Genomic DNA, 25,282 nt, shown 5'->3' with positions numbered 1-25,282 from the left:
TTGTCCTGACCTTGCTTGGAAAGGACCCAAATGTTAGGTAACTTATTTTTAAAAATATATTTGTTAAAAGTCAAAAAGGCAGCAGCAGGAGTGCAGTCATTCCACAGGTACAAGAAAATCCAGTGGCACAGGGAGTTTCCTCAGACAAAGGGTTTCTCACAGCCTATTGTTGGAAACACCGTGATTCAATTGTTCATTTCTTACTCAGCGGGCTGCTGATTGAACCAGAAGAGGATGCTGATGTGTTTCACCTTCTGCATTCTACCAACTGCAGCACAAACCAACAAAAAGCAGCTTTCAAGACCATGCAGCCATATCCCCATGCTGGTTATCTGTCATCTACATGACACGCTTCTTTTGTGCACTACCTCCTTAATGGTCATTTAAACATACGCATAATAAAATAATAAATCTGGCATTTTAACTGATGCTGTCTCCTTACCTTTCTAACTTCCAGCTGGACATGGACTACAAGCAGGTGATTAGAAGGTAGAACAGAATATAACCCACTTCAGATTCACAGCTGCCTGAAGAAGCTGCAGATCTGACAAAATGACAGCAAACTCACAGAGTAATCAGACAAAACACGTTTTCCAGTTTGAGACAATTATTCTTAAGACAATACACAAAAAGCAGTCAGCTCACGAAACCCAATGAGCTGCTGCAGCTTCCCGCTCAGTGCCCTCAGGCAAGGAGTTCAGATGGCACCAGGGACTGAGCCAGCAGAGGCTATTTTAAACCCAACCCTTTCTACAGCTACCTCCAGGTGCTGCCCTACATTCAGCAACAGTATCTTTGTTACCCAAAAGTAAATCTCAAATTGATTTCTGACAGGTAACTGGAAATATACTACACAGTTCTGAAGGCACTGCATACAGCTATTCTCCAGCACAAAGCATGAACTGTTAATATTTAGAGAACAATTCATATATTTGTTCTACTTCATAGATATTGTTCTACATTATAGACATTTATTTCTCGTTCACTCAAAGGTTTGCTCAGCATACAGGCAGTGGAAAGGACAGAAAACTCCCAGTGAAGTAGGGCCCAGAGATAGCAGGAGTCTGGCTAGAGGGCTTTCTCAAATTCAGGTTTGAGTGCTTGGCTAGTTAAGGCACAACAAGCATTTATACTCTCCCCTCTTTATACTCCTAACATGACATTACTGAAAATTCTTATTATAGGGTTTCAGTAATAACAGATCAATTTGTTAACAGTTTACAATTAAAATATAAACCTACCATGTATCAGTTACAAACCACTAATCTCTAACGATATGAGGACGACGCCATATTTTATTAGGAAAGCTTTAGAAATCATTATTACTTCCAATAAAAGGAAACAATTCTGAACTGTCCCATTCCTAAAAGTATAGGCTGAGAGGACTGCAGCTTTGGTGATGTGTGTTGAAATATATATTTAAAGGCTACACGAGGAACAGTGTGTGTGCAGTCCGACACTTGCTGATGTAGACACATTTTCCAGCTCCTTTTGAACGCACATTTGATTACATGAATTATGATTTTTCCACCAAGCATCTGGCTCAGATGGCCACTATCATCACCCAGTACAACCATCAGCCCATCACCACCATGCCCACTAAACCATGTCCCTCAGTGCCACACCTACACAGTTGTTGAACATCTCCAGGGACTTCCCTGGGCAAAGCATTCCAACGCCTCACCGCTTTCTGAGAAGAAACATTCAACACGAGCATCCTCTGGTGCAACTTGAGGCCTTTCCTTCTTGTCCTACCACTGTTACGTGGGAGAAGAAACTGAGCCCCACCTCACCACAACCTCCTTCCATGGAGTTGTAGATGGTGACAAGGTCTCCCATGAGCCTCCACTTCTATGACTCAACAATCCCAGTTCCCTCAGCTGCTCCCCATAAGGTTTGTGCTCCGGACCCCTCGCAGTTCCGCTGCCCTCCTCTGGACACACCACAGGGCCTGTGTGTCTTTTTGGTAGCGAGGGAACCAAAACTGAACACAGCTCTCAAGGGGCAGCTTCACCAGCACTGAGTAAAGGGCTGACAATAGCAGGACACGGGGAAATGGCTTTTACATGTTCCGACAAGAGGGAAGATTTAGGTTGGATGTCTAGGGGGAGTTCTTCCTAGATGGTTAGTCCTGGAACAGGCTGCCAGGGAGGTTTTGGATGCCCCGTCCTTGGAGGTGTTTCAAGACCAGGTTGGACGGGGCCCTGGCACAACCTGATCTAGAAAGGTGTATGTTTGGTGGCCTGCCAGGCGGGGTTGGAACTATCTCGACCTTGAGGTCCCCTTCCAACCCGGGTCATTCTGTGATTCTGAGTACATGAGGACTATCACCTCCCTGCTCCTGCTGCCCACACTATTGCTGATGCAATCCAGGATGCGGTTGGTCACCTGGGCACACCGCTGGCTCATGCTCAGCCAGCTGTCAGCCAGCACTCTCAGATCCTTTCTAATCACTAGGCCACAAGCCTGGGGTTGTAGTGACCAAAGCGCAGCACCTGGCACCACAGCTTGTAGAACTTCACCCAGTTGGCCTCAGCCAATCGATCCAGCCTACGCAGGTCCTCTGTGTGGCCTTCCTGCCCTCAGGCTGTAGATAGTAATGAAATACACCCTGTGGATGTGTGGATCTGCCCCTGTACCTGAGCTCCGCTGGCCGCAGTCCAGGCCGCGCTGCTGGACACACGGAGCCTCACGCCGGGACGCAGCGCGGGCTTCGGGCACCGCGCGGCCATGGCGCCCCCTTGCGGCTGCGGCGAGCGGAGGCGGCGGGTCCGGCCTCGTGTGGGCCGCGGTACCACAGAATCACAGAATGAGCCGGGTTGGAAGGGACCTCAAGGATCATGTAGTTCCAACCCCCCTGCCTGGCAGGGCCACCAAACATACACCTTTACTAGATCAGGTTGCCCAGGGCCCCGTCCAACCTGGTCTTGAACACCTCCAAGGACGGGCCATCCACAACCTCCCTGGGCAGCCTGTTTACTCCCCTCCTGGGAATAAGTTCCCTTCAGGTATTGAAAGCTGCAATGAGGTCACCCGCAACCTTCTCTTCTCTAGGCTGAACAAACCCACCGACGATGAGCGCAGCGCTCCGGAGAGCAGCTGCGCAAAACACCTCCAGGTTCATAGCACCTCTTGTGCAACCGCCGTGAGCTGAGCTGGAAACCACTGAAAACACTGACATGCCCCGGCTCTTGCAGAAATGAGGGTTCAGGCAGCAAACTGGGTGGACAATTAAACAAACTCACCCTTACTAAGCATCAGCAAACCCACGTGGGCCAAAAGACAGCGGAAATCAGGCATCGTCAGTGCCTCTGCTGCCACAGTCAGTTGGTAGCTCCTGAAATGGGCCGCCTCCCGCACTGTGCCACCTCCATCTTCCACCGCTGGAGCCCGTGGCTGCACCCACAGCCACACACTGAGTGCCACAGCACTGCTCCCTGCTGCAGGAGTTAGTGGAAAGCAGCAGCACATACACGTGTAATCAGGGTGAACAGCGGACTGCTGACCTCAGGATTTTATACTGTTCAAGGGCTATTTTTACTGCTATAGCACTTTAACGTAGCATTTGTATCTATTAAAGGACAATGCTAAATAAGGATACGGTTTTAGTAACCTTTACAGAAGTTGAGTTTACCTGATCTACTGTTTCTTCAATTGCTCTCATGTAATGACGAAGCTCTCTGTCCAGTACAGCATACTCTAACATGACATTTTCCATACTTCTAACATCCCTCTCATCATCTGCAAAACAAAGCACGTTGCACATGGATGATCAGCTGTATACATTGCAGGCGGCATTTTTCCTTTACAGATGGTGCAGTTAATGCCGTGAGGCACAGCAGGTGTTTCCAAGCTCCTCCAACACATAGTTCTTTCCTATTTTGCAACCGTAAACCTTGACATTTCTTGGTAACTTGAAACAAACAGCTTACTCAGAAGGACACTTCCCTGGTTTCATGTGAACCAGAGAGAGTGTGTGTAATTTCAGCTACCAACACCTAGTCATTAGGCAATCAGGATATTTTCTGCTAAAGTTGTATTTCATGACTCATCACGTTGCCTCAGAAAAATTCACGAGAAACTTGAATGCCCTTTCAGTATGGTACAGTCCACAGCTATAGCTTAGAGCCCATTGTCCCCAGTAAGCACAGATAGAGTGCAATCAAAATTGAGACAGCATTGAGACAACCAAGCCATAATGGAAAACTGAGTAATATTGGTGAATCAGCAGTAACGTTCTAATCGCCAGGAAAAAATCAATGAACACACAGAACACGTGCTTAGAGATTCACATCCACTCTTATTCTTCATTGTTCCTACCATCACTCCTTTCATATCTAACTACAGCCCTGCTTTCCCATTCTGATGCTGCTGTGCATCTCAGCTGACAAAGGACTCACTGCACGTGCCATGAGTGCTGACAGAGGTTGGAGGAAGAACAGCCACAAGCCCTGAACCTGATCAGGAAGTTAATAACATCTCCACCTTCAGGAATTAGGAAATAGACATTTCTACTTCTCCTGCTCCCGTTTATTCCTATCTGCACTTTCCAGGGATAGAGAAAACCATGAGATGCAGCTGGAAGCCGTGAAAGAGCCCCCTCAGTCCTCATGTAGCATAGAAACAACCATTTAATGGAGAATTCTCCTTTACAAGCAACTTAAGTAGCCAATCTGCACTGTTACTTTTAGGAGGAGAAGCATGGTATAGCTCTTTAAATTTTGTGCACGTGTGTGCAAATAAAGGAAGCTCGTTTCCTATTTGGCAAGCTCGTACACTACTAACTGCATTTGCATGTAGGAGCACAAAAATCCCTCAGTGCACAAAGCTAAGACCAAGCATTGTCCATGGCCATCCCAGCTTAGCAGCAACACCTGAAACCTGCTGAAACGCAGCACTCAGGGCTAGGAACTGCTCACCATATGAAACAGTGATGGATCCCGGAGGTGGCAGGAGGAGCGCTAAGATACATTTACCCAAAGAAGTTATATAATAAGCCTTACTATTTTGTGAACATGGCAATTACAGTTACAACGTTTCCCTTAATTATATATAAGCTTGGTACATATCCATTTTCCATTAAGTAGGTAAATGGATAACAGAACAGAATTTTGGCATCCTGTGCAACATTTTCCTCTCCCCTCTCCCTTCCCTCCCACCCGATTTCCACATCCTATCTGGTAACTGTCTTCAGGCTCTTTTTCCTTCCTGCTAGGATGCATATGAAGTGTCTCCTTCAAGGCTGACATAAATGGCACTCCATGAATCACAGGAAAGGTTTGTGCAGCAAGTAACTGTCACTCTCCTCCCATGGCTAAAATGAATCATATCCATGACATAAAGAAACTACAGTGGCCTAAATCATTTTCTTAGGGGAAGAAAAGTGCATTGTTAAACACCAAGAGTATAATAAAGCTGCCTCTCCTAAGTTCAAATAGTTTTAGACAAAGAATAATAACTGAACTTACTCGCACTTAAAAATCACCAAAGAGATGGATCACGGCTCAGGAAGAGGGACATTATCTGTAAGACATTCTGCCCTGCGTTTCTTTACATCCTGAACTGTTGTGCCCATCTGCCAGCCTGCTTTAAGTCTCAGCGATGTTCACAGTCATCTCCCTGCTCATGATCTTTCATGCACATGAAGGTACGTATGTTATATATGCTGTGAATACTCCGAATGTTTCTGTCACTAACGCTCACAGCTTGCCCTTGAAGGTACTACAGATACATCTGATGGATAGTATTTACATCAGTGATGTCCATCCTTTACTGCTGATCTCTGACAGATACTGGAACACGTTTTCCACCTGCAGATCAAGTCATAGATGAGAGCTAAGAAGTCTCCCACCTTGTTGCCAGCTATTCATCTGCCCAGCTACCAAAGGAGATGTAAAAGAAAACTTATATTACAGATGTTCTATTTGACCTTAGAAAACAGTTGCAACCCTATACTGGACACTACAATTACCTTCTGCACTCAGCTCCTCTGCTCCTAACTCACTTCAGCCCCCCGGGAAAAGCTAATGCGGAACAGAACTTGTGTACACCTGATGAGAAGCTGTGGGTTTCTCTATGAGTATGCAAGGTTTTGCATTTCACCATGGCAGGAATGCCAGCATGTTCAATGTTTCTTTATGATAGATACTGTCACAGACCAGTCAGAACCCCCTGGCTGACTTGGTCTTACCGAGAAATGAGAAATTAGGAGATTTCACTACCTATCCTGACTACGACCCCACAACTCATCATCCTGGATTCCACCAATCCATTAGTGCAACAGCACTGTAAGAAGAAGAAGAAGAATCAAACTTCAGTGCTGATATTAAGTTCTGAAAGATTCAGATGGCATTGTCCACTGCTTGCTCTGCAAACCTCCCTGCTACTTTTGTTTCAGTCGTCAGGAGGGCAGTGGAGATTCCTGGCAAAGAAAGACTCGAGGCACGTTCCCTCTTCCATCAGACAGGGACGGCGTTATCTGCTGAGCACCCTCCAGCCAGACTCCAGCTACATTGCCAGCCAGCTCTCCAAAGCACTCAGACCTTTCACTCTGCAAGCCAACCCAGCTCAACATCAAAATCAAATGCTCTGCAAGTGCTGGAAGAGCGCCATTGTGTTATCTAATCAAACTTTAGTCTAATCTTGTTTCTAATTCATATCTAAGGAATGCATTCTGAACTCTCTGCATATACTTCTAGCTACTGCCACAACATACCATCAAAGTTGCATACTGTAGTTAAATCTCTTTGCTATCTAGGCTAAACATGTTGAGTTCAGTAAGCATTTCTCCACAAGTGCTTACCCTCACCACCCAGAGATTACACGTTTTGCAATATTACATCTTTTACTCACAGAAAGCCCAGTTCAAGGCTGTAATTTTTATTTTTCAAAGGCCCACATGCATCACGTTAAAATTAGCTGAGATTCCACATCTCATCATTATGAATTTAAGCACATGTGACTTCATGAACTCTTTTTATAATGGAAAGAGGGCTATTACACTGAAACGCCTCCCTACACATTGGGTAACAAAACGTAAAGAGCAGCAAGAGTTCTATTTCTCCTTCCTAGTAAGAGATCCAACTGGTCATGCTCAGGTGCCCCACTGCTGATTCAAACTGTAATCAATCAGGACAGAGTTACATACCGTGAACCCAAGGTGCTAAAACAGAAGTTACAATAACAGGGTAGTCAAGTTAGGACTATTTTTACACTTCCTATATTAATGCTTGCCTAAAATGACAACCATTTACCCCAAACTCACATCTGAATTCATACTTATTGTTCATTTTGTTTCCTCACCTTCATTTAAGGGTAGGCAGCTGAGGGAGTAGCATCTCTGTGGATAGAGATCACTCTCCTTTTGAGCTGTCACTGGAAGGGGTTTTCCTTCTTTGTTACTTGCTACTGCTCTATAGTACCTGTATCCTATTAAAAGTCACCATCATCACTTTCTTTTGCCATACACCAAGACACTGTGAATTCTATCTCCTGCACTTCCTATTATGCTCTTTTGACTTTCAAGGCTACACATAGTTTTTACCATCAGGCTCTGCCATAGTACAAGGCAAAGGAAGATCGGTAAACTATTGCCTGTAGATTTCAGACTGTTAAAACATATGTAACACAAACATCTGTTACTCGAGCCAACAGTGTTAGCAGTAGTACACAGCTGTCTTCATGTGCACCAGCAGCAAGAGAAAACACACGCTTTGCCAGTAGGTTCCAACTGCTGACAGCAGAGGAGTACAGGCTCCAGGACTTCGTAATTTAGTTCTATCTTCTGGAGGACAATGTACATGTTCAATTCAGGATACAGCTAAGCATCTTTGTTGTTGTTTTAGCAACTACTTCATTTTCAAAGCAGAAAAGTGCACAGACACTCCATGCCACCACTCCCTTCACTCTTGTATCTAGTTGGTTCAAAACTGATGGCATCTCAATTTGGATGATACATCTGGAAAAAAGAAATCAACCAACCTACACTTTGTGAATCTTTCTAAACAGATGCATAAAATGCTTCGAGAAGATTGTAGACAGATGTCCCTCTACTTTCTAGATGCTGAGTGGACAGGGTACAGAGCTACGCAGGAGACAAGTTTAGCTCTCTCCTCTATCTGTATATATTTGGATCCTGCCTTGGTATCCCAGACCATAAAGACCAACAGGAACTTAAACAAGAGGCTGCTTCTACAGTACTGTGGGCTATTCTTGGCTTTTTCCCCTCCAGGTACATGGACAGCTCCTCAGAAAACTCTCACTGAAGATTTCTACTTTGAGCCTCACCCCTCTGACCTGTAACATATTTTATTAATACAAAAATGGTACTGAAATGGTAATAAATAAATAAATACATAAATAAAAGGAATCTAGAAGCAATGCACAGGAACAGCAAAAGGCCAGAGAAAACTAATTCAATGTAGGTGTTCTCATATGAAAACCAAATGTTTGAAACTGGAAAGTCCAGACAGTGTCAGTGAAGACCTTTGGATAGGGAACTAACCACTGCAATTAGCAAGAGAAGGAAAAAATACTCCCGATCAGAACACCAACAACCAGAGCAGGAATGACAGCTGGTGAAGTAAAGGGAACTCAGGGCAGTAATTGCAAAATTTCCTGCCATTGAACAGTCAGAAGCTACTTACAGCTGAAGTCAGTCCTAAAGACAGCTCCAGCTTCTCAGGAAATGCCTTAACTGGGCTGGAGTGTATTTCGAGCTGCACCCTCACTGCTCTGCAATGAAGCCATTCCACTTGCATAGAAACCTTTCACACATAGTTACAATCTCACGGTGTGAGTGGGTTGCAGACCTATACCTTGAGCTGTCAGTGCTCCAATGGAAAGCTGATGTGCCTTCCAAAATGAAACATCCACAAGGGAAAAAGAAATTAGCTCTTGGTGGCCCTGCTTGAGCAAGGTATTGGAGATGATCTGCAGAGGTCCCTTCCTACCTCAACTGTTCTGTGATACTCCTTGATATCCAGCAACCTCTATCTCTAAACCATTCTTCTGGAAGATAGATGAAAGTGAGTTCAAAGCTACAAATACCAGTTCAAGTCTTCTCAAGCAAAGAAGGAATGTGAATCCAAGTTCCCTATATTCCATCAAAGGAAAAGATCTGACTAGGGAGAAGAAAAGTGAGAGGTATGTGGGAGACAAGACTGTTAGTAACTGCAAAGGAGAGACCAGCAAAGGAAAACTGTTAGTAGACTGTGCCCATGGTTCCAACCAAACTATCAACTGTGAATGGCTCCTAAAACTTCGCATTATTTTCTATTTGGCTTTTGTTTTATTTCGCAGATGACTGGAGGGAAAAAGAAAGAAAAAAAAAACCTCTTCAATTATCCAGTATTCCAGTATTTTCTGATTAATTTTCTTTTCTTTATAATCTGTAAAATGAGCCAAGAGCATCTGTTAGATTACAAACTGCTCCTGACAGGAAAACTCATTCTGCGTTACAAGTCATTTCCCTGTAGGCCGTGACTGTCTGAAATGGGAAGTGACAAGATTCAGCGACCCAGGAGTTTACTGCCAGTCCCATGGAAATGAAACGCAAACACATTATATTGCACAGTCAGAATTTCAATAGAAATGGACCATACATGATGGCTCCTTTCTGGATGCCCAGTTTGGAGCATCTCAAGGGGCCAGCATTTTCAGGGAGTGGGCATTGCATGTGTTCTGAAAACAGAGTCATCTCATAGTGGGCACAGAGCAGCTGAGGCACCCAGCGTCACTAACCACTTTTAAAAAGAACTTGCTATACTATTCTGTAATAAAGTAATCATGAAACTTTTGTTCAACGTGAAACTCCTAAAACCCCACTGCCAGTAGAACTGGGTCAGCAGTCCTTTTGCAAGTTACTTCCTTACAATGCTTATTTTTCTTAAAGCCTATGAGGGGAAGGCTAAAAAGTCATTATGATGTAGTTTAGACTTGAGAGCAGTAATGAAGATCTATCTTACTGAATATTTCTGCCATAGTATCCACAGAGATTGCTTGGTAAGAAAGGGCAACATCTCTTAACTCCTACTGACATTGTGGTAACACCTAATGAAATAAACAGGGCTGTCACAGAGAGTTTGATTTAGCAAACACTGTAACTTGAGCTGATACACTTTACTGTATAAAATCCAACCTAAACTATTATTTAACACAAGCAGAGTTTAACTTAGGCTGAGAGACACAAAAAATAAAAAGACATAATTTTCCAGTTTGCTATAGGAAATAACAGAAGTCCTTGTATCATATGTACATATTTGTACTACTGTAACCTCTACATTGGGTGCCAAACATTTGGTACCAAGGCACAAAGGTAGGTAGTACAAGAACACTGACTCAAATGAATATGGATGCTTGCTTGACAATACTCTAAAGCCCATGAAGTCACCAGACTATTTTGGTCCTGGCCAGCATCTCTTTAGGACCCAAAGGAATGGCTACACCAAGGGAGGTTCAAGTTGGGAGTTAGGAAATGGTCACCCACAAGAGGGTGGTCAGGCACTGCAACAGGCTCCCCAGGGCAGTGGTCACAGCACCAAGTCTGATGGAGCTCAAGAAGTATTTGGACAATGCGCTCAGACACAGGATTTAAATTTTGAGTGGTCTGTGTGTAGACAGGAGTGGGAATCAAATGGCCCTAGTGGGTCCTTTCCAACTCAGTATATTCTTTGATGATATGATACTCTCCTTACTAAATTCCACAGACATGGTGATGTTAATCTTTATTTTACCAACCAGCATCTGTGTGGTTTGGCAGAAAACCAATTTAAAGTTAACAAAGACAGTCTAACTAGTAGATAGGAGCACTGAAAGGAGGATAAAGGATTTGAAGAGTTTGGAGATGCATCTCAAACCCTTATCTTTCATAATCTTGTATCAGTTTTCTTGTATCACAGAGTCACAGAATGGCTGAGGTTGGCAGGGATCTTTGAAAGAGATCCATGTTTCTCCTCTGCTGTGACAATATAACTTTTCATAGTCATACAATAAATTCAGTCAACAAAGCAATTCATGACAAAAATATTGTTCTGGGGAGGCCATAATACAAGATCAACGACAAAAGCAAGCCCCCTAAAGCAATGGGATTCCCGTAACTGAATTTAAAGTGCAGATATGCAAACAGCTCTACCAGCACACTTGAGAAGTGGCAGACTGTGGCAGAGTGGAGCTTGGTTTGGGGATACACTCCTAAGCCACTTGTTTGCCAAGAAGTACATAAAGGAACCACACCTGTATTTTCTAAGCAAGTACAAGGCGTACTTATTTGTTATGTTCACACATCTCAGGCCAAACGCTCATAAAATAAAGTTTGCTAAAATCTTCTATTTTCACAACTATATATATACCCTTCTGTTCTCGGTGGATTTCAACAAATGTTGAAATTGAGGCTGAAAACAACATTCACTACTAATTTCAATGGGAAAGGATTTTCCTATGACTAACCAGCTGCTGGCCTGTGGAGGCGTGGGCATGTCTGCATCAAACCACAGAGCTCAAAGCCCAGAGCTGCTTGCTGCTGACCCAGCCTTCCTGAGCACCAGAGATGGGACACCCGGGAAGACTGAAAACCAGAGTCCACCGCTGTCCTTCTACCCAAATTCTCCTTTCAGAACTTGATATTGGCAAGATAAAAATTGGGACAAAAGTTTCTCTTCTGGAAATAGGAGTTGGACTCCCATGATCCTTACAAGTCACTTCCAACTCACGTTATTATACGATCCCCCTTGCAATAATTGCTCTTTTTTGATCCCTCAGAACACTTTCTGAAACTGCTACTTAAAATGGAGTATTTTATTTCAAGTCTTGTAAGAGTATTTTCCATTTCCAGAAAAAGTTCACAAGCTGCCGCATCCAACACCTCCCCTGTAAAAGAATATCAGCAAGATCACTTTGTTCATTTCCAACATATTGGATTTTTCTTTTAAGAAGCACCGTTTCCTCTATATTAACACTGGATTTCTGCTTACGCACTGCAAGTCCCACTGATATAGTCCCCCCTTTTTTCTTTACCAGTCAACAGTTAATGCTTTCTGTTGTAAATAACTGTTTCTTATTTTAAATAGCATTGGCAGGTGAAAGTACTTTAGGGTGAAGTGCAAGTCTGTCTCTAATAAAAGGTATATTTCTTATTATCCAACTGTAAACAATACCATAAGGATCTTCACAAAATAAACTTGGCTTCCATTAATTAGTATTACAGCTCTCATCTTAGAGAAGCTCATTCAAGCTGCATAATCCACTAAACTAAATGTAATAGTTTCTTATGTCTTCCATCCTAAACTGACTTTTGTGGAAACGAGAGGAAATGAGAAACAAGAAGCAGGAAAGACAGGAAAATAAACCATTTTCACCCATGAATTCTCAAATTTTCAGATACGTTACACTCTGTCCAGAACTGGGGGCAGTGCAGCTCTTAAAGAAAGCTAGCAAGCCTTCATCAGAGCTTATTAAATCAAATATAACGTTTCAGTAAATGCCACTATCTTAGTTCTGGGCTCAAACTACCATAACATCCCAGTCTGGTGCAGATCCATCAGTTTCAAAATCTAATTGCACAGATGAGACACGCTCCTTCTGGCACCACAAGAAATTGCAGTCACACGATGCAACATCAATGGCTTGGTTGGAAAATAGGGCTGGAACACAGAGAGAAGCATGGGAGAGTCAACAAACTGGTTCTGCTAAACCTCAGCATTGTGCTTTCTAATACAGGCAAAGCTCAAATAGCAGTAGGCAGGAGTAAAAGCTACAGAAGATATCATATGGGAAAGTAAGACAAAGAAAACCCTTCACTTCAAGGGAACCCTTCACCTCAAGACAGACAATCCAGCACTGACTTACTTCCATTCACTTTGTGCCCATAGTTACCATACAAAAAGAACTCAAAATTCAAGCTGAGCATCCACAACCAACTGTAACAGCATCACACAGATATAAATGAATGCTCTTCCAGCAGTAAAATTGTAACATTATTGACCTAAAGTGAAACAGCTGGGGGAGGAGAAATGCCAAAATGTCTGCTTTTTAAATGTCAAATATTTTGATTAGAGACTTTCAAACATGACTGTCTTTTTCCCTTGAGCCCACACAGGCTCCCATTCTAAGTTCTTCTGCTTCAACAACCCCAGCACTCCTGAGTTCAGAAGCCAAATAAGTTATCAGTGGTCACAGACACTGCAAGAGTGGACACTGCAGCTACCCAGCAGGGTCAGCCTTACTCCAGCTGCAGCAGCAAGCAGTGCAAGGTGGAAAGATGACACAGCTGTATGCTCAATATATTTAGAGAAATTTGGCTGCCAGGCTACACTGTGGACAGTAGACAGTGTGACAATACATCCTACCACAGAGCTGATGCTGGTCTGCACACACACTGGAATTCTTCACTAGGAGAGTGGTTAGGCCCTGGAACAGGCTAGGGAGGTTGTGGATGCCCCGTCCTTGGAGGTGTTCAAGACCAGGTTGGACGGGGCCCTGGACAACCTGATCTAGTAAAGGTGTATGTTTGGTGGCCCTGCCAGGCAGGGGGGTTGGAACTACATGATCCTTGAGGTCCCTTCCAACCCAGGTCATTCTGTGATTCTGTGATTCTGTGGAATGAACAAGAGGTAAATCAGTTTCATAATCTACAATTATAACTAGAAAGGTTTGTTTTTAATATCAGAAGGACTGGTCTATTAGACTTTCAGAAACGACCATTTCTTGGGAAGGTTGATAGAAACCAGTACCCTCTCCAAAGCTGGCTGACACATCAATATATTCACATGTTTGGGGGATTTCCTTGTTTCTGTTGATAACAGGACACCAACAAGGTTGGACTACAGGAGCTTAGAACACCAGTGTCTCACATAAGCAAAGGTCAAGAGATGTTTCCAACACCACGCAACTCAGCATGTGCCACACACTGATACGGTACCCCTGAAGTGCTAAACATGCAGCAACATCAAAGCGAGGGCTTTGGTGTTAGATTACATGGCTTAGACAAGAAAGAAAAAGAAATCAGCAAAAAACCAGCCCACAACCTAATCTTCTTACACTGAAAAGGCAAAGTATGGTCACAAACTCTGTGCATAGTGAAAACCAGCACTTCATTTTGCCTCTAGCAGGCTTCCTTTGCTTAAACCTCTTCTGTGAATCTCTTCTGGCAGATCTCCCTTTTCAGGCATGAATCATAGGTATGTGGCATTCATTCTGTTGCTTGCAAGTGACAAAGCAAAATCCTTCCATTGCTAGAATTTCATTTTTCACTAACTTCATACAAGAATTTCTTGTGCTATGAGGACCTGCAGCTTTGTTAACATAAGGAAAACGCACACCTCTGGGCTAAAATAGAACAATACAATTCTGTATTGCGCAGGTCTCTAACATAAGCGCAATGATTCTGAAACAGGAATTTGTTTCATGGCTTAAAGCACACCACAGATCATGATCTCTCAGTATTTTTTTTAGGTAACCCTGTTAGTTCACAGAAAAGCAATGACTTTGTTGAGCCTAATGGCATTTAAGGGGGTGTGGTCTGGGTTTTTGTTTTGTTTTGTATTTAATAGGAATTTAAATGGAGACTGACCGTGGAAATGTTCAATAATCAGACACAGGAAGGCTGCCTCTGTTCAATACTTAAACAGAATTGGAAAACTATCACATAGCTATGAGACATCGGGCTTACAAAATAATCAAATCCAGAACCGTATCGCTATGCTTGAGATTTGCATGGCTGAAATGTGTTAGTTCTGAGAAGTTCCTCTCACCCTTATATTGATTAACTTTTGAATTTGGTCTTCTATGAAAGTGACTGGGTGAAGCCTGTGCACTGAAATAGGTATGTTCAGTGACAGGTATGTTCAGACTCACTTATAAATAACAGATTACCTTGAGACACTGGGGAAGACTATACACCTCCAATGAAGAACAGATAAAAGATGAATCTAAAAATACTGAAGAAATACAGAATTTGAATGAGTGATGGCACACCTCATTCACTCCAAAAGCAGCTGTGAATTAGATCCACACCCACAAGTAATAAACTTTAAAGAAAAAGTCTTGTGGAAATGTCACATTAATCTACCCATATAGAAGAAGTCTACTCACCCACTGCTTACTAAGATGATTAGTAAGGAAATCACAAGTTAAACTTTATTCATCTACTTAAAAAAAATAGGAAAGAGTTTGCAAGGTTGATTTAACTCACAAGATATTATTGTCACTTGACATTTACATGCAATGTATAATTCCATTCCCACTTACAGTCTGGGGAAAGCCTGTTAAAATACTTCCTTAATGTGTGAACACTTCTTTGAGTTGTGTTCTTTTTCATCTGCCACCTTCTCCTTAAGCCAGCTGGCTCCTTTTGTTAAGCCTTTTTTAATAAGAAAGTTCATTATATGTAATTTATGGAGCAGTTTGAGATTGTTACTTTCTACTGAACACCACAGCACATGCTGTTACAGAACACTATAGCATTTGTTGATAGTGTCAGAAAATCAAGGTGGTTCACACGTATATCCTCAGTAAGTCCAATCTGGACTGATCAAAAGACCAAATGTGTCTTCTCATTCAAGAGCTGAATGTTCCTGGGCACCCTGCTCTGGGTGTCTCTCCTTCAGTAGGGGCTGGGCCAGAGGACCTCCAGAAGCCGCTTCCAACTCAGCCATTCTGTGATTCATTTGCAGCTATACAAACCTGTTCTCCTACAATTTATATGCCAGACTACTCTTCCTATTTTGCAAAAGCATGAGGGCTTTGTGGAAACTACAGAAGTTGCTTATATGAGAAACTTCATGAGGAAAGCATTTAAAAATCTTTTGTCACCTAGAGCACAATCACCGTGCTGTCCTGCTCAAACCTTCTCCTGTGGCTTTCCTATTTCTTACCTCTCTTCATGATACAGTTCTTTACTGCTTTCTCCTCTCCCTCTGCAATCAGTTTTCCCATCTCTGTTCCTTCTTCACTAGCCAGCTTTAGATTTTTCACTAGCAAGTGGTATCTTCCTGGTGATCACAATCCTTGGGGTCACCTCCTGCTTTCTCACATCCTCCTATATAACGGTTCATGGCCACCTTCTTACTGGTATTATTGGAATAAAGGTTCATTAACACACACAAAAACCTGAACCAGCAACAAAATTAAGACATAAGCTCACTAGTCATGAATAGTAACTGCTGTGTACTGCACAGTTTTGGAATCAACCTAACACAAACACTGGCTAAATCTGCATCTGGGTCAACAGCATGAACGATGGCAGACTATCTGGCTATTGCTACGTGTCCTGCACAGAAAGTTGTGCCTTACGAAGCCCGTGATGAATTACAAACATTTGTTCAATGTTTGAAGGAGAGGTATGGGGACTGTACAAATTCACTGACAACTTTGCAGATGTGTTCTTATCTTTATGTGGCACATCATTTATAATTCAGTGTCTTTCTACATAAACAAGACTAAATCCTGCTAATTGCATTTTTCCTCAAGAAGCTCTTTTGGTATTTAAAAGAAAGAGCAACACAGATTTCTCAGTGGCTGGAAAGCATAACTTACATCAAGACTGACTTAACATGGCCAGTTTCAGTAAATGATGCTAACGGTGTCTTGCTCATGACCAACCATTACCATCCTGAAGGTTTCTTAATGCAATCAGATCTGGTTAGCAAACAAAGCCATAGTTCAGTAGCTGAAAACTGAAACAAAGATAATGCAGAATTACAAGTTTCTCTGTCATCTAGAGTTCAACAACATATGCAGAAACAAGACAGATTGTTTCTCACTTCAGCTGACTTTTTCCTGGGCCACCAGGCTTTAGAAGTTGGTTGTCTCTTTGTTTGCTTTTCCATAAACAGTTTCAGTAGCATATTTTTGAATCAGTGTAATACTTTGTCTCTTCACACTGTATTATTTATTGACCCCCTAATAAAAGGTCAGGCAATCCACCCACAGGCATGTCTGAAGGCATGTCACTCAAAAAACTCATCTAAGTGCAAATCTTAGTCTCCTACGCACGGTTCAGAGATGCAATATTGAATATATGATACCTCTGATTTGTTAATTCACACAAAAAAACAGATGACATCTCTGCTAGGCTGTTGGCCTCTGCTGTCCTTTTCCCCTTTGCAAACATAATCTTCGGTGGCTACCTAACTCCCACCTTTTCCAACCACCTGCCCCCATCACAGACAACTGAAATTCTAGATTCTTGCAACATGATTTTCACAGGCATACAAGACAGAAGGAACAACAGAAGTGAATATCTACACAAGCGTATGCTATATTCAGACATGAATACATCTCAAAACACTCCTGACAACTCTTATTAAAAAGAGAAACTGATGCCTGGTGAACTTGAATGACATACCCGGAGCCACACAGTAGCAACACCGGTCTGAGAGCGCAGTTGTTCCCAGCCTCAAGGCCTCAGCAAAATCAGACTTGGAGCATCACAGTTGTTTTGCCTCTTTCATACAATGCTATTATGAGCTCCCTGTTCTTGAGAGAAATGGAAAGACAAGAAGGGAAACTAAAAAAATCTATCAAAGTTATAATAAAAAAATATTCTAAACCTGCAGTTCAGACAAACAACTTCTGCCTGTCCTACAAAGGCTGACATTTTTCAGAGGTCTCACTGACAACAATCGTAAGAAAAATGCAAGTCCTATGTGCGATTCTGACTGATGAAGCACACATTCCCATTTAAATTCTTCAGATTTCATCAGTGCATATTATAATCATTCTTCAGTAGAATGTCAGTGTGCTACAAAACACTGGTGTAAATGGAAACGTCGTAGAACCCGAATTTGAGTCAAATTTTAAGTTTTCTCTTATGAATTATTTTTATCTGAAAGTATTAAAAATCCTCCTAATTAATTCTACCTGAGCTGATAGAAAAATTATTTCTGGCTATCAGAAAAGCAAGTTTATAAAACACAGCCACGAGTTCTTCAATTCTAGAAGAGATGAGCAAAAAGAAAGGAAAAGAAAAAAGAAAAACAGGGGTTAGTGCCCATGGACTCTTGGTAGGGGATCAGGATGGTGGATTCAGAATGCTCATGTCTATGATAGGGCTTTCTTAGTGCTTTGACCAAACACTGAGAACACATCAGCATGAAGCTTACTTTTAACTTAGATAAACCTTTCCCTAATGACAGAATCAAGAAAATAGAAATACAATTTATTTACTTGATCCTGTTGAATGTAGATAACCACACACACACACATATATATATGTATATATATACATACGTATTGAAACTCTCATGGGTTCTTCCGCCCTGCCTAGTTAATTAGGCAGACAATTAGATCACTGAAAATAAAATTCGGATCTACTCAAACTGATACAAATTATAGTGCTTTCAGAGTGGGTTTTTCAAAGCCCACACTATTTTCTATATATACTGTATGCCTCTACATTGAAAAAGAATCTAGCTGTATTTTCTTATTGCCATATTTCAGTGGCAGAAATATGACGATAAGAAAATGACAGATTAATATACTACAGAGAATATTTTCATACAGTAAATTATTCAGATAAAATATTCCTCTCTGGCTTTTGTTCAAAGAGGCTGATTTATCTTTGTGCTAAGGAGCCCACACAAGACCTCTCCAGTATTTCATACTATTTTGAAGCTGGAACAGACCATTAAGATCATCTATTCTGATCTCATGCATAGTAGAGGCCAAAGAACCTCACCCAGCAATTTCAAGCATATAACTTACAGCAGTAAACTCGCTCATTCTCTCAAGGTTAACATCACTGGTGGGCAGAGGGTCTGCAGAAAGGTCTATTCAGCATTTAAATCCCACTTACGATCTATCCTGCAAACTCCTGAGAATTTATGGGGTCTAAGACACAGAGAAATTTATAGTGACTACGGGTACATGAGGTAACCAGCCAGGTAACTCCAAACTCATTGTGACCTTTGGGGGAGAAAATTACTCACCCTGTTAAGAAATTCACGTGAAAAGAAGGTACAAACCTAATATATACATGTGCGTGTATGTACTTGAAAACAGACACCTCTAGAAAACCACCTGCTGAAACCTGAGAATTAAAAATTGCAGTTTTCTGACTAAAATAAGAGTGTCCCAGGCAAGACCTTCTGCTCAGGTGCAAGCTGCCGGCGTAACACAGCTCCATAGGGATGAGCTGAGGACAGTTACCCAGCTAGCTTTAAAACAAGCTTGGATTTCACTCTGAACAATGCTCACTAGTCCATCACAGCATACCAGCTTCATGCAAGAACAATTGGATAAAATGCAAAGATCTGTGCTATGCAGGAACTCAGACTGGTAGTTCACGTTGGTCTCAAACAGCCGTAACAATTTATGATCTGATAATACTAATTATCTTTGTCCACTCTTAACCTTCATCCTCCATTTATATCTTAGCGTTACCAAATGCAAGAGCATGATGATACAGCACCAACACCTCTAAACTCACTGAAGGAATGAGGTCCTGCAGAGCCACAGCTACCACAGCAGGTGAACGAGTAACAGGAAGGGCTCAGGAAAGCCTTTGCTGCCACCTAATGGTTTTTATTTCCTTCGAGAAAAAGTTGAGAGACAAAGATGGGTGGATGCGTTCAGCTTCTACAGTACAGAATAGGCAACAAGAGGTAACGAGACAGGAGCTTGCTGCTTAACACAGCCACCTTCCCCTCACCGCACTGCATTCTTTTTACAGTGAAAACTCCAGCCAGGAAATCATAACAAGCCCATATATTTCTTCCCACTCTGTAAGATTACAGACTATGGTCAGGGTGGTTTTAGGGTAAATATACAACAGCTCAAATCTTTCATTACAAATCATATTTTTCCAGGTTTTGGAACAAAGGGATATTTCTAAATTCACATTTTTCACACAGCTTTTTCGCAGAACAGCCTTCAGAACCAAACTGCGTTCTAGCAATGGGATCATCAGCACTGCCTATAAATGCTGCAAGTCATTTTTCCACTGCAATGACTGAGGCACAAAAGTAAGTTAAAAAGAAAAGAACCCATATTCTCTTCTCAGAATATTGGCACTGACTGAAGGACATAATGCATAAAATGTACTTATTTTTTAATCTTACTATACAAAAACCCAGCCAGTCCTTTCAGTTTCCAAGCAATAAAATTGCTTGAAGAAGAAATACTTCAATATGTGACACAATTTACCTTCAATAAAACACAAATATCTTCCTTACTGCTGGTTGAAAGGTTTTATATATATACAAAACAGTCCACAGAGCGCAGCGTATCACGGGACACATATTTCCTACAGGATGAATTTTCAAAGATTTGAAGGAAAGAAAAACCATACAGCATTATCTCAAGTACCCCAAGAAATACAATTTTACTTTAAACAACAGTGAAAAAAACCTTCCCAAGAGAAAAAAAGGAGCCATTTCAGTGCCCGTGTTGTTCTTGCTCCCAATTAGTACCACAGACACTGGTGTAACAATGAGGCAGACTAGTTAACAAACAGCTTCTGGAAGATAAATGCCCCAGGTCAGAAACTTCCCCAAGGAACAGCTTTCTACAGTGGGGGAATTCTTACAGCTTCCATTGAAGCCTCTGGTAGAGGCTCGCACTGAAGGTTGCTCAACTTAATGGATCACGAGTCTCCATTTTCTACCATACTTTCTCACAGAGCTAGAAAAGATTTGCTTTGAAGCAATTGGCAGTGAAAAGCCATTAATCTCCAGGATGGACTTTGTCAGACTGCAGCTACATTCTCCACGAAGAAAAAAAACATCCCACAGCCCTTCCTCAGAATTTCCTCAGGCCTAAAGACAAAGTAAATTCTGACAGACTGAGGTACGCTCCTGGGGATTTCAAACCCAGGTAAGATTGCTGCTCTGCATCCGTAAAGATGTAATGGACTGCTCAGTTCTAATACTGCTCCTGCACAGTATATAACATTGTTTGCTATTTCCTTCCCAGGAGCGTCTTAACAGATGTATGGGCATGTATGGCAGCTTGCAAGAGAAAAACAAGACCTGATTTCTCACGCACAGTCCCTAGAACCCAGAGCAAAGTTTTGTCCATGACAAGGCCACAGGCAGATTGCAGTCTGACAAAAGCACAATTCACATGCACAGGTAGGATGTAGGAGAAAACACCATATCACAGCTTATCTTCCCAGGCCAAGGACAGATAGGATAACAAGTCAAAGTTTAGTCCTGCTCATTTCCTCATTCAGCAGACCTTCATGTCACCTCCTAATCAAGCAGATTGCGAATTGCCATTCTAGTCAATAAACTGTAGCCTTTTCTAAGGACACGTACCTTGGTTTGCTTATTTTTATGAATGATCTCTATCACCACAGAAACTAACAGCAGGAGAATCTTAGGAGCACAAGTATCACTTCTGGATCCCAACACAAACACATCACAGTCACTTCATACACAAGAACTTCTAGAATGTTAAGACTCATTATGACACTGCAAGAGTCACTGCATGTGAATTTTCAATGGAAAACAAGCTAGAAAAAAAGGCACAAAGGATACAGCTGAACCAAACTGTTATGTAATTAAACACAGGCAGGCATTCCATCTTTATTACGGAATTCACACTATTCCAAGCAGAAGGTTCAGGGCAAAGACAGAGAAATCCCCACAGAAACGATCCCTGCTCTCAGTGATGAACGAACTTCTGATCTTTGGGTCTCTCTGTTACAGGAGGCTGCAGCATCTTTAGGAAGACACAGCATGTAAAAATAGTGAATGTTCCATAGAACATTATGAATCAGCTACCTATTAAAAGGCTGCCAGTAATTTCACAATGCTAGGCTGACCTGTATGTCTGTATTCTCTATGCTTCTTCATGCACCAACAAGGGTCAGTAGTGTTTGGAGTGATTCCTGTTTACCACTTGAAGACAGCAACAAGAGAAACTGAAGTACTGTAGGAAATCTCACAGATCTAAACCCACATTTAAAAGATCCTACATTACCAACTACTTTCAGACTAGTATTTAACAGGAATCAAGACACAAGTAGATCCTTGATGAACAGAAAGCAGTCAGTAAAAGGAGGCCATTGCACACTAAAGTACACAGAAAGCAAAGGGAAACAGGGAAATGGGATGAGCAGCCAGGGCTGAGGGAAGCTGTTCTGGCAGAGGGAGCAGGTTATGCAATAGGAAACAGTGCAGACAAGCAGGAAGAAAGAGCCAGAGCTGCAAAGGGCTAACTTAATCCAGGGCACATGCCACAGCATACTATCATTGACTCTGGAAGTCCCACAGGGCTGCCCTGTACAGAGCAGTGAGCAGGAAGATCCTTCAAAGTGTGAAGAAAAGAGAGCAGAGGGGATGGGGGTGAGGAGCTCTCACGTAGATGCTGACGCTGTGACAGGAAGATCAGTGCTGTGTTAGACAGATGGCAGGCAGCCACATGAGCAGCTGGCCATGACATCTTAAAGCAAGTTTTTGAGTGAAAAAAAAAAAGTAGTTCATTCTTTTCCTTTTAAGTAAATTCGAGTTCAGGTGGAATAACTGCTTTGCACCCACTTATTCTACAGTCCAGGGCCTCAGCATTTTACCATGGGAATGCAATGTGTAGTTGGAAGAAAGTTCTAGACATTAAGGAATTACCTTGCTGTCTACTTGAAAATCCATTCATATAATTAGGCAAAACGTTACTTGCTAATGCCGCAAAATGCTTTTTAGACACTTTATGCTTATCTATATTTATCATCTTGCCCATAGTTAGCATAGTCTCCTGTCCCTCCAATTATTTCCCAATTTGTTTTGGCCATTCCTTTCAGTTCCATAAGACTTTGGCTCCAGACCAGAGACAAAAGCAATTACCCCCCAATTACCCATTTAAATAACCAAGTGCTGGGCAGAAAGCCAGGAGATGACGATGAATTAGTTGTCTTTCTTCTGATACCTATAACTCTGCATACTTCATGGTCCCATATTATTGATAAGGTTCTCTTAAAGAGACAGATAAAACAGCATCCACAGCAAAATGGCAGAATTCACATCCAAATCCTCCAAGCAGAACTGGGAATGGATACCTGTCTCTGTGATGGCCCACTCATATGTGAGCACATATATGAGCACATCAGCCAATACATACGGCACGTTATACCAATTCAAAAAGACAAAGTCATAGCCTTATATTTCCATATATCCAGTATTTCTACCTCTACAGAAGATTCTGAGTTTAGGTAAAGACAGTTGGGCCATTTACAGAAGTGAAGCGAGCAGTGCAAATAGCCGTCCTCAGTGCGCAGGGGCTCTTTTTTCAGTCGCGTTACTAAAGCTCAAAGAGACTGAGGTTACATTTAGAAATACAGCAATTATAAAAGTTAAGTGATTTTGTTAGAAATCAGATGCAAATGCATATAGTGCCACCTTCAAGTTCCCAAAGGATATTAGAATGTTCTTAAGCTTTAAAATACACAGATCGCTCTGAAATTTGGAGGCTCACTTAAGAATTTAGATGTCATCTTTTCCTCAGTGTTTTGCTGGACTGAACCACAGAACAACCAAAAGCATTTTGAGTACAGAGATGACACGCTCAAACCAACCCTGTGCAGCCCGTTTCACTGCTTACATGGCGTTTATGTAGTAGCATTTAAAAACATTTGCATAACACAATGTTATTTTTGAAAAGGAAAAAATAAAGGGGAGAAAAATATGATCTTTAGACAATATAAATGCTTACATGGACAGAAGTCACTTTAAACTACTGTAGACAGCAAGCAGATGTCAAGACAATCACATGAATGAGATGACTGACTCTATTTAGCAATTTGGGGTATTAAATCCTTCCAATAGTCCTGTGAAATGGGTAAACATTGTTTTTATTAGGACTAATATTCTGCAGAAAGAAGGAAAATTAATTAATCTCAGTCTGCAGAGGAATAGATTGACTGGTACTTTCCCTCCCACATTTCAAAATGCAGAAACATGATGAAATGCTACAAATCTTTCTATCTTCAAAGTCATTTCAGCTGTTATTTCTATCAGTTAAACTGATTCCCTCGCTTTTCTAGATTTCTCACACTGATATTTACTGCAGCTTTTATTACATCTTTGAGACTAAGTTCAACTACAGCAACAGAGCATCAGTATGCGCGCTGGATTGCAGCCATGCCACCTTCATCCAGAAACAGATAAAATCCAATTCAAAAGGACTGAAGTGAGTCAGTAGGAAGGAAGATGGCAGCTTCCTAAAGGGAAATATGATGCTAAGAGAAAGGATAGTTTCATTTCAATAGGTGGAATTCTCCAAAGGAAATCTCTATTCAAATGAAAACTCAGTGCTTGATTTTGTTCTGAAACTTTCAAAGCCCACATCAACATAAAAGGCATGAAAAATCCATTGTATTTATCCACAAGTTAGCAATTTCAATCTCATGTCCCTGATGTCCAACTCAAAGCTTTTCTCTGTATTTTCTAGTTGGGCTTTTTTTTTTTTTTCCTGCTCTTTTCAATTCCCTTCTGGATTATTAAAGTTTCAATGTTTCTACATAGCAGCCTTTATTCACCCAAAAGATTTTCACTTTAGCAGTGGCAGAGTAATCCCTGTAACCGTTATTGACCTCCCCCATAGCTGAGAGGCTTTGCCCGTGTTTGCAAAGCATCTGAGATCCTCTGAAGAAAGGTTACTGTAGGATACTAAAAATCATGGAATATCCCGAGCCAGTTCTTGCCCACAAGTTGGCACCTCTTCCTATCAGCAGCCCTCTGGACTTCATGACCTAAGAAGCAGATCTACTCCCTCTTTATTCTATCTAACACTAGCACCATCTGTGTAAATAGCTTAAGTTCACAATTGTTCTGAGAGGTTTTTATAGCTTCCATAACCATTGTAAGAAGAGTTCTTTGTTATCTGGATGGTTTAACCGGAGACGGCTTGAGGCTACTCAGGGATCGTGGCCAGATCAACAGAGAGGTAAAGAAAAGAGTTTCTTTCCAGTGTTTTTTGGAATTTTAATAGCAGGGCTGCTTACTTCCTATCTTCGCCTGCCCTCTAGTGAGCTCTGACTTACACTCCACTTGAGCAGTCATGTGGCTGCTTTATAACTTATAAGTACGCTTACCAGTAAATGATTTCAGAATCAGGCTCTTGGACAGTAGCAATTGAGAGAAGAAACAGCCATCAGTTGCTGCACAAACTTTGCGTGCCTTCACATGGAAATTCAACTACTCTCACCTTCCTAAGACAATTTTAGCCCAGTGCTACCCCCAAAAAGTAGCCGTGTAAGGTGAAGTTCCAAAGGAACAAGGTACCTTCACAGCAACAGTGCTTCTAAAATAAAATAATAATCACAACAGAATTCTTTGCTACTACAAAGCCTAGC

General features: G+C 41.8%; 1 protein-coding gene across 1 annotated transcript in view; it reads right to left on the bottom strand.

Moving 5' to 3' along the window:
• NSMCE2 (NSE2 (MMS21) homolog, SMC5-SMC6 complex SUMO ligase) overlaps positions 1-25,282 on the bottom strand; it is a 117,398-nt gene that overhangs the window by 87,602 nt on the left and 4,514 nt on the right. The window contains exon 3 of the mRNA XM_015856275.1: positions 3,635-3,741. Within this exon, the coding sequence (XP_015711761.1) occupies positions 3,635-3,741 (107 nt within the window). The remainder of the gene's footprint in view (positions 1-3,634; positions 3,742-25,282) is intronic.

This window comes from Coturnix japonica, chromosome 2 (assembly GCF_001577835.2).
Source record: "Coturnix japonica isolate 7356 chromosome 2, Coturnix japonica 2.1, whole genome shotgun sequence".
Taxonomy (NCBI): Eukaryota; Metazoa; Chordata; class Aves; order Galliformes; family Phasianidae; genus Coturnix; species Coturnix japonica.
Note: the sequence above shows the minus strand (reverse complement) of the source record. Positions and strands in the feature narration are given on the sequence as shown.